General features: G+C 43.5%; 1 protein-coding gene across 3 annotated transcripts in view; it reads left to right on the forward strand.

Moving 5' to 3' along the window:
- xpnpep2 (X-prolyl aminopeptidase (aminopeptidase P) 2, membrane-bound) overlaps positions 1–8,954 on the forward strand; it is a 15,047-nt gene extending 6,093 nt beyond the window's left edge. For all 3 annotated transcript variants that reach the window (XM_079744468.1, XM_079744470.1, XM_079744469.1), the window contains exons 6-22: positions 443–547; positions 1,397–1,483; positions 1,665–1,808; positions 2,790–2,891; positions 3,261–3,342; positions 3,828–4,029; positions 4,332–4,421; positions 4,733–4,842; positions 5,194–5,271; positions 5,365–5,436; positions 5,541–5,601; positions 5,771–5,840; positions 6,009–6,113; positions 6,397–6,456; positions 6,723–6,799; positions 6,941–7,033; positions 8,158–8,954. In XM_079744468.1, coding sequence (XP_079600594.1) covers positions 443–547; positions 1,397–1,483; positions 1,665–1,808; positions 2,790–2,891; positions 3,261–3,342; positions 3,828–4,029; positions 4,332–4,421; positions 4,733–4,842; positions 5,194–5,271; positions 5,365–5,436; positions 5,541–5,601; positions 5,771–5,840; positions 6,009–6,113; positions 6,397–6,456; positions 6,723–6,799; positions 6,941–7,033; positions 8,158–8,358 — 1,739 coding nt within the window. In that variant the 3' untranslated portion in view covers positions 8,359–8,954. The remainder of the gene's footprint in view (positions 1–442; positions 548–1,396; positions 1,484–1,664; positions 1,809–2,789; positions 2,892–3,260; positions 3,343–3,827; positions 4,030–4,331; positions 4,422–4,732; positions 4,843–5,193; positions 5,272–5,364; positions 5,437–5,540; positions 5,602–5,770; positions 5,841–6,008; positions 6,114–6,396; positions 6,457–6,722; positions 6,800–6,940; positions 7,034–8,157) is intronic.
- The last annotated feature ends 1,079 nt before the right edge of the window (positions 8,955–10,033 follow it).

Raw genomic sequence — 10,033 nt, forward strand, 5'->3', positions numbered from 1 at the left:
AAAAATCATTGCACATAGACAATAAAAAGATACACTTGGCTTTTATATCATATAAAAAGTGATTTGTTTCATTTCCTTCCTCATCTTGAGAATCCAACATCTTCCATCCATCCATCCATCTTCTCAATCAACATCACATCACCCAGTTCCTGGAAGTGCAGCAAATGATACTGAGACAAAAAATAAATAGTACTTTGAATTGCTTAAGCGCTTCCTTATAGAATTTAAAATAGTAGTTTAAGATATTATATGAAATTGACGATGAATTTTCCTTTCCTCATTGCATCCATTGTTCCTCCATCTTGGCCCCATTCACACATGCTACATGAGATGACCTTGGCATGCAATGCACGCAACAATATCTTAAATCATAACCCTTTTACGTTTAACATCCCTCTGTATAAGTCTACCTTCACCCAGCTGACCTGTTCCCCTTTCAAAGGCACGGCGGTCGTCACGGCGACGAAGGCGGTCCTGTGGACGGACAGCCGATACTGGGTGCAGGCGGCGAGACAGATGGACTGCAACTGGAAGCTAGAGAGAGACTGTAGGATGTCCTGATTACTCACTTTTGTCACTTGGTTCATTGATCGATTAATGCAGTGTTTCTCCACAAGTGGGTCACCTCACCAGTTGAGTGCATGATTACTGGGTCGCAGAGTGTATGCCAAACCTTAATCTTTAGAAAGAAGCACATGAAATAACTAATGCTTCAATGTTACTTCATGTTTCAATGGCTAAGTGTCTCATTGAGTGCGGCCCCAATTGCTGCAGCTTTTGGTTTGCGCCATGTTTGTAACAGTAAATGGAGGCATTGTTGATCACTGCATTATTGGAAAAAATACTGTGAGATTTTGGTTTGTAACTTAATGACTAATGAGGCTTCCTAAAGCTAGCCCAGTTGAGAACCACTTCTGTGTGAGTATACATCACCAACCTTAATGTAAACTAATGTCAGATTCAGGGAGTGGTCCTTCGCAATAATGGTGAGTAATGATAATGATTTCATTGGATTACCGGAGGCAGATCATAACACAGAAATACATTTTGGTGAATAGTATTTCTCCTGTTGCTTATTCCACATTTATTTTTTCCCCAAAATGTCGACTTGGAAACCTTCTTTGCCTGTCTTGGTATTGATTGCAATGAAACTTTCATGCAATCCTGCGTTTAATACGACAGTGTTCTTCAATTATCTTGTGTTCTTATTATTATAAACATAACAATCAAAGTCAGCGCACAATAATAACCACACATGTTAAACTATAACCATCAAACAACAAACCGAACACTAAATCGGTTCAATCGATTGTGCAACACAACAGAACACAACACAACACAAAAACAACCACAATGAATTTCAACCGGCGCCATTATGTGTTGATGTGCATTACAGCTTTCATCGGCAGCATCACAGACTGGCTGCTCAGCGAGTTCCCCGAGGGCGGCAAGATCGGCTTCGACCCGTTCGTCTTCTCCCTCAGTAAGAACCCTAACCCCCCCCCAGGCCCAGCTCAGCGTCAATAAAGCACTGACTCAAACACACACACAGAGGAGTATCGACAGACGCCTCCTCCGTCTGCGTGCTATGCAGACTGGTGACTCGGGGGTCGATGGATCCTCTGTGCCACCTAATCGTTGGCCCCTTGTTCTCCTCCCATTAGAAACACAGGAGTACCTCAACGCCGACTTGGCCCCGGGAAACCTGCTGCTCACCTCCATCCCTGACAACCTGGTGGACAGCCTCTGGACAGACAGAGCCCCCGTCCCCCCCTACAACCTCACCCGTCTCCCGGACCACATCATAGGTGTGTGTGAGGGTGTGTGCGTGTGAATGTGTGTGCTTGTGAGTGTGTGTGTGTGTGTTTGTGCTTGTGTGTGAGTGTGTGTGTGTGTGTGTGTGTGTGTGTGTGTGTGTGTGTGTGTGTGTGTGTGTGTGTGTGTGTGTGTGTGTGTGTGCATGTGCTTGTGTGTGTGTGTGTGTGTGTGTGTGTGTGTGTGTGTGCATACTAATGTCATCGGACAAAAAGGGATGTTCTTGTTTGGTGGCCATTATGGTGGACAATAAATGCCAGTGAGCCAAGTAGATAGCTAACGCATCACCATAAAATGGCCATAAAATGACCTTTCCAGGCATATTTTTTAGTTATTATATATTGCTGACTGTCTAATCACTCCGGGACAGAGATAGGAACCCCATAAAATGATTTCTGAAGGACACTGGAATAACAGGAAATTATAAATCATAGGGACGCCATTAAGCAATTTGAGTTTAATAAGGTAATTTGACACCGAAGCGTTTTCATTAAATTTGACATTTAAAGTATGCACATTTTACGTTTTTGCACAACAATAGCGTAACAATGATATGATGATTATGCATTAATGATCAAATTATAAAAGGGAACATTAAATGTCACATGATGCCTGGGAATGGGAACCCTTTATTTTATATTTTGTATATTTTATGTTAACGGGAAGAGGGAGGAGGGGTTGTTTTCCCGATATTAATCCCTAATGTGTGTGTATTTGTGTGAGTGCTTGTGCGTGTGTGTGTGTGTTGTGTGTGTTTGTGCCTGCGTAAATGTGTGTGTGTGAGTGTGTGTGCGTTGTGTGTGTTTGTACCTGCGTCTGTGTGTGTGTGTGTGTGTGTGTGTGTGTGTGTCTGTCTGTGTTTCTGCCTGTGTCTGTGTGTGGGTGTTTGTTTGTGCCTGCATCTGTGCGTGTGTTTGTGTCTGCATCTGTGTGTGGGTGTGTGCGTCCGTGTGTGTGTCTCTGTGTGTTTACAGGAAGAACTTGGCAGATGAAGGTGGATGCCATACGGATGGAGATGATGGGCAATCCATACAAGCCCACTGCTCTCTTGCTCTCTGCCCTGGACGAGACCGCCTGTAAGAAGCCCGGTCGATACCCATTGGTCATAGCATGGCCGCTACGCTGAAGACAGCACACAAACATCACACAAACACATCACTTATTGAGTCAATGCATTCATCTCACTTCACATTATAAGACACATAGGAATTAGCAGGAATTGTAATACATCACATATATTCCATGTATATATGTGTACGTACAATTCTTGGATTGTGCTAATAACAATACAGTTTCTCAAAAACAAAATAAAGGTGAAATTGTATATACTAACTTGTAGCATGGTATATTAGTACAACTGTATCCAGGTATGGGTGAGACAGCTGGCCTCTCCAGCGTTTCCAGCGCCGTGTCTTGAGAGGAATGACCTGTGTCTCTCCTCTCAGGGCTGTTCAACTTGCGTGGGAACGACATCCCACACAACCCCTTCTTCTACTCCTACACCCTGCTGACCATGCAGGAGATCTGGCAAGCCGACCTCCGTGTAGCACAGCAACGTCCAAACCTCTGAGTTGTGATGTTGTCATTAATGTGCCATACTTGTCCATTTGTTTCCTTCCTTTCTTTCCATTACTCATCCTCAGATTAGATTTTCCTTTCATTCCTTAATTTCTTCCTTCATACAGGTTTTCTACTTCCTTCTCTTCCTTCTATCGTCCATTCTTCCCTTCTTTCTTTTTATCTTCCTTCCTTCCGACCTTCCAATCTATTCATCTTTCCAAATAGCTATCTATTTGTCTCTTAGTGTGATCTTGTGACTCCTATTTCTCTCTGCCTTATCTTTCCGTTTATCTTTGTACTGTTTTATCTTAGTGTGATATTGTGACTCTTATCGCTCACTCTCTCTGCCTATCTCTCCGTTCTTCTGTGTTCTGTTTTATCTTAGTGTCAGCTTGTGACCCCCCCCCCCTTCTCTCTCTCTCTCTCTCTCTCTCTCCCTGTGTGTGCGTCAGGCTCTTTGTGCACACCGAGCGCGTGCCGGAGGATCTTCAGGCCTACCTGAACTCCTCGTGTGTGCAGAGCATGTGTGTCCAGCTGAGGGAGTACGATGCGGTGCGCCAGGACCTGATGGCCTACGTGCTCAAACCCAGAGTAAAGGTCTGGGTGGGCACGGAGTACACCAACTACGCCCTGTACGAGGTCATCTCAGCACAGGTGGGAGGCAGGTTCTAGACCCCAGGCCTGGTTGCATTGTTGTTTCCTCCCAGCTTATTTTTTTTTAATTTGTTTCGATATGGTCCAGTTGTGCAGATGCCCTGGCACACTGATTCCAGCTTATTACAGAATTCAAAGAGAAAAGAAATGTATTATTAGAACTATTTTTTGTTCAAGGTTGAATAATAATTATATTATTCTTCTATAACTTTTTAGATTTTTTAATTTTTACCCGCCCTCTCTCTCTCTCTCTCTCTCTCTCTCTCTCTCTCTCTCTCTCTCTCTCTCTCTCTCTCATGCAGGACAAGCTGGTGACCAGTTCGTATTCTCCGGTGTTGACCAGTAAGGCTGTGAAAGACGAAATGGAGCAACGCATCTTGAGAAATGCTCACGTAAGTCGGTCAGAAACACCCATACCCAACACACATACACACATACAACTACACACATAAAGGAGTACATTGTTCATTTACAACAAACATAAATCCATCCATTCCATATCACTCCACTTATCACATCTTACACTGGCAATCTTTATGAGTGGAGCCGTGTTCAGAGGCTTTTAATAGATGCGGCTCACACCTGACCGAGCAATGCATGGCCTTGATACCTTTATGGCTGCGCTCGCTGGCGTCACTGCTGTTCAAGCACCCGGGAAACTGTCACCAATATTAACAGTAATTCCTTGTTTCTGTATGTTCAGGTGAGGGATGCCGTGGCAGTCATCCAGCTGCTAATGTGGCTGGAGACAGCCGTCCCCCGGGGCAAAGAGACAGAGCTCAGTGCCGCCCACTACGTCAATGAGTGTCGCAGGTAGGGGTGCCACAATCTGACACACACACACACACACACACACACACACACACACACACATACATATTAAAGGGATGAAGCCACGTTAATATTTTAGTGATAGTATACTGGAGAATCAGTCGATTGTGTTACTGTATAGAAGTATTTTAAATTACTAGGATACCGTTTGATAATAGAACTTAACCACCAATAAAATATATTTTAAGTAATGTACTTCAAATATGGTAAAAGGTCATGTGATTAACAAGCCTCCTCTTTACTGCCTTTGACCACGTTTTCCCACTGAGGATCATTAGTTTGACTTCATATATATATATATATATATTTCACACTTGTGAAACTTTATCTCAGCAAGCAGAAAGACAGTCGAGGCCCCAGCTTCGAGACCATCTCCGCCAGTGGCCCCAACGCGGCCCTCGCTCACTACAGGTACAGCGTCAGCACACGGGGTTCAGGGTACTGAGATCTGTTTGGATCGTGAACCAACGCTCTACGTCCTAACAATCATGTGTCGAATCACAGCCCAACAAACGAGACCGACAGAAAGCTCACCGTCGATGAAATGTATCTGATTGACTCCGGGGGCCAGTATCTGTAAGTAGAAGGATTTGTCTTTGAAGATGCTGTGTATCAATTGTAATTCAATTATAATAATTCTTTAGAATGAATAAGTCTAACTCCTACTACTGTACTGTTAGCGACGGCACAACAGACATTACCAGGACTGTCCATTGGGGGACTCCCACGGCAATGCAACGGGTAGGATTTCTGAACCAACATTTCTGGTTTTAGCTACAGTGATGCCACCTGCACTCTTTGTGTGTTCTTTTATTCTTCTAATCATTGTACATTCAGAATGAAACAAAATGATCTGGATTATTCCCCTATTGTTCAAATAAATTAAATGGCTCAATGCGTGATTCATTAGGAGGCCTTCACTCGGGTTCTCATGGGAAACATCGAAATATCTCGAACCATCTTCCCCTCGAGAACAAAGGGTAAGGCGCAACCACTCATATCTACGGAAATGCGACACATTTAGCCGGTCTGACTCAAAGTCATGTGAACCAGAGCACTTCGGTTCCTGTTCACACCGGTTCCTGAAGGCGGGGTGTGTTTCCTTAAGGCGCAAGTGTTTCCTGAAGATGGCTTTCTTTGACCAACAGGTGTAAACATGGAGATGCTGGCCCGCCGTGCATTGTGGGAGGTGGGCCTGAACTACGGCCATGGCACCGGGCATGGGATAGGAAACTACTTTGGGGTTCATGAGTGTATGTAGTACTTCTTCACTTCAGGGCCCAGGGTGTGTGACTGGAATAAATACACTGTCGTTTTGTGTCATACAATAATTCAGTTTCCAGGAAAAAGTTAACAATTTAACAGGAACGGTTAAGCGAGGAGAAACCATGAATTAAAGCCTTATTGAGTGAATGAGTGATACATTTTTAATGAATCCTGTCCTCACAGCCTCAGAATATGGATGAATTATGAAATAGTCAAATGTGTTGTGTGATATGAATAAGAAATCTGAATTTGGTTCTCGTTACTGTTCAGGGCCAGTTGGATTTGGTTCCAACAACGTACCCTTCACAGAAGGCATGTTCACCTCTATAGGTAAACCTTCTCAAACTGGCCGACACTGTGACTTTGAAAAACACATGCATCCGCTCGCTCACTGTGAGAGTCATTTAACAGTTTTTGATTATCATAAATTTGATTGAGTGGGGTGATAGTGCAGCCAAAAGGTCCTGAATTTCAACTGCAATGGTGGCAGCCTGCCTGCTCATGTATCGATATTCACTGCAATCTGCTTTGGGTGAAAGCTTCTTCTCAATGACTACATTTTAAATAGTAATAAATACTGAGTGTTGTTCTCTTAGAACCTGGATATTACAAGGACGACGACTTCGGCATCAGGATTGAAGACATTGCCGTGACTGTACCCGCCCACACGAAGGTACTGATACAGGAATACATATATTTGATCTAAATGAACCACAGGAATTCATTTGTCAGTAGAGTCGACCCAAAACAAGATTTGACCCTAACTTCATAAGGAAATGTTATTCAGTCTTAATTGTGTCTTTCTACCCTGTAGTACAACGACCAGACCTACTTGACCTTTGACACTGTGTCCCTGGTACCGTACGACCGGAAACTGATTGATACCACCCTACTCAGTGAGGAACAGGTACTCTATGTGGCTATTTCTTTTCATAACCAGATTGTGTCCTTATAATTGTCTTACTTTCCAGGTTGTTATTGTTGTTTTTGCAGGATATATTTTTATTGTATAAAGTATATATAGCAGTTTTATCACCACACTCAGTCAGTCAACTTATAATCAATATATAGTCAAAATATATAAAAAAAAATGGAGATGTTTGTAGGCCTTTCAAAAATGCGCCGTAAGTAGGACATACTCCAGATAATACCCGCTGGAGCTGTTTGTGTGAACGCAAATGTCAAAATCCGCCCCTCTGGATTTTACCCGGCCAGGCTGCTAGTGTAAGTCTGGAGAATCAGAGAGCCAGAGAATTCCCAACAAGCGAGTAGGCGTATGGCTGACATTTTAATGACTATCATGCAACTGGAGCTAAACCAGGAGTGTAGCTGCTTCATACTTTTCTCTTCTTGCCTGGATTGTCTTGCATTTTTAGCATTCTCTTCATACTGTGTGTGTCACGTCCTGCCTCCTACACACTCTACCCGGGCGCCGGCTTGCCTCGATTATACAGAGTATCTCCAATAGGTGTCAACACATCTGATATGGCTTATCTCCGGTTGTGTGCTGCATGTGTGAAGGGGCAACTCCTGATCCTCCCCGGACCTGATTCTCCAGAGTTTATCCGGAGTAATGTGTGCAAGGCCTGAATTTTAGACCGCTGAAGATTTTTTTTTTTTTTAATCTTTTCACATGTTTAAAACCCATTTGGGACCCACCACATCTGAAATGTCTTTCATTTTCCTGGAAGACATGTGTTTCTTTATGAACTCCCCCATCGCTGACTTTCTTATGAGGCTGCTCCTCAACTCACAGCTAAAAAAGAATAAATAAACCCTGTGTTATCTGTGTTCATTCGGCGGTGTGTAGGCGGTGCGTGTGATTGGACGTGGGAGCAGAACACACACACAAAAAAAAGCAATTTATTTCCTTCTATAGATGCGATATTACGATTGACAGCTTGATCAGAAAAATAAATTATGGTATTTTAGCACAACCGATATATGTTTATTGCTTGGCTGCTTGTGTGCATCTGCTGAAGATACACAGAAATATCACCCATACGCTCCGGTTTTCCTCCGTTGCCCTAGATACGATGGCTGAACCACTACTACAACACCATCCGGGTGCACATGGGCCCAGAGCTGGACAGGCAGGGGCTGCAGAGAGAGAAGGAGTGGATGCTTCAGAACACAGAGGCCTTCCAGACGGCCGGGTCCTCCAGAGCCCTGTCGTCCTTCACGCTCAGTGTGGCCGCTCTCACCGTGGCTCTACTCCAGCACGTCCTCTGAGGAACACCACCACCATCCCTCTATCTCTCTCTCTCTCCCACCACCGCCATGACCTGTACGCTACTGTCTTATCCCTCAGTCTCCCAACTCAATCCTTGTGTAGTCTGTATCGGAGACTTCTAACGAGTTCCACCGAATTGGGGAAACTCCAGAAAAAAAACGCTTTTTGTCGGTAGTGCAGGTGATGCAATTTTAGAGCAAGGTGTGTTTTGTGTTTTTACCAGAGATGGCGCTGTTGCTGAGGGTAGATTCGGAGAGATTTCTGAAGTGATAAAGATGTTGTGCTCGAGTAGGTTCCTCTTTCAGTGAGCCGCTTAGAGAGAGGCACTGGTGTTCTTTTACTTCTAGAATCAATCTTATGTGTGTGTGTTTGTGTCTGTGTGTGTGTGTGTCTGTGTGTGTGTGTGTGTGTGTGTGTGTGTGGGTGTGTGTGTGTGTGTGTGTGTGTGTGTGTGTGTGTTGGTTATTGAGTGCAATAGTTGTAAAGTAATTGTTTTTAGTTTTTCTATGAATATGATCATTGTGAAATGTCTTACATGTTAAAATTATAAATTGTACCCTCTCAGAGGGGTCTTTTGGAAATGGATATTCTATTACTAATAAATGAAGGCTCTTTAAATATTATTGTCTCATATTGCTTTTAACCCAACAATGATACAAATTTTATTTCAGGAGCATTTTTAAAACATGTTGCCAGAGTTTTTAAAGTGGTTTTAACTCACTCTAAACTCTTTAAAACAATCACTGTTTAAAACAAGTAAAATAGTGTGTGTGTGTGTGCTTTGATGTGTTAGTGTGTGTGTGTGTGTGTGTGTGTGTGTGTGTGTGTGTGTGTGTGTGTGTGTGTGTGTGTGTAAGGTGAAACCTTTGTGTTACAATTTGAATTTACTCAACTTCAGATAAGTCACCACATCTGAAGAGCCATTGCGTATGAAAGAATGGTTGCCTGGCAACCCCCCCTGTCAAAGCTGCATGAAGGTGTAAGTAGGGACTACAACTCTGCTCGTTAGGGGCGGTTTAGGGCCCGTTGCGAGTTAGTTGATAAATTTTTCCCTGTACAAAGACAGTTGGGAGGAACTTCAGATGAAACACATGCAGCTGTGTTTCGAAAAGAAATAGTCACCTATAGTTGATTAAAGCAGGTTCCATGAAAGAGGAACAATGGACTGGTGTCAACAAGATATCAGTTAGATGCTCTAAGCATACACATTTGAGGTTTGTGGAGCGACGTTTGACTTTAACAAAAGAACATTGGTTTACATGTGTCGCAGGTGAAACTCTGAAACTCCCGCATCAAATGAAACTGCTGGATCGTCAACATAATTTCAGTTATTTTCTGTTCTCGCTTTTTTTATTGCAGGAAGTCAAAGCCACTCTTGATCGGAACAAGACAGGAAGCACAAATAGGGCACCCTCCTTCCATGTTGTGTGGCTATTGCACCTCACAGAATTATTCAAATAAGCTTCTATTTAAAATGAAACCCCTCACTTCCCCTCTCTACTCTCACCACCCATAGTGTTCGTGTTCCTGCCAGGGACAATGTCGGTGCCTCATGCTGGCTGCTCTGCCAGCTCCTCAGTCTGGGTTGAGGAGACTTCATCGATGTCTCTGAAAAGTCCTAGGCTTGAGTCTCACAGTGACCCAGTTTAACAGTAATATATCCACAGCTGTACA

This window comes from Pollachius pollachius (genome assembly GCF_949987615.1).
Source record: "Pollachius pollachius genome assembly, chromosome: 10".
NCBI classification, from domain to species: domain Eukaryota; kingdom Metazoa; phylum Chordata; class Actinopteri; order Gadiformes; family Gadidae; genus Pollachius; species Pollachius pollachius.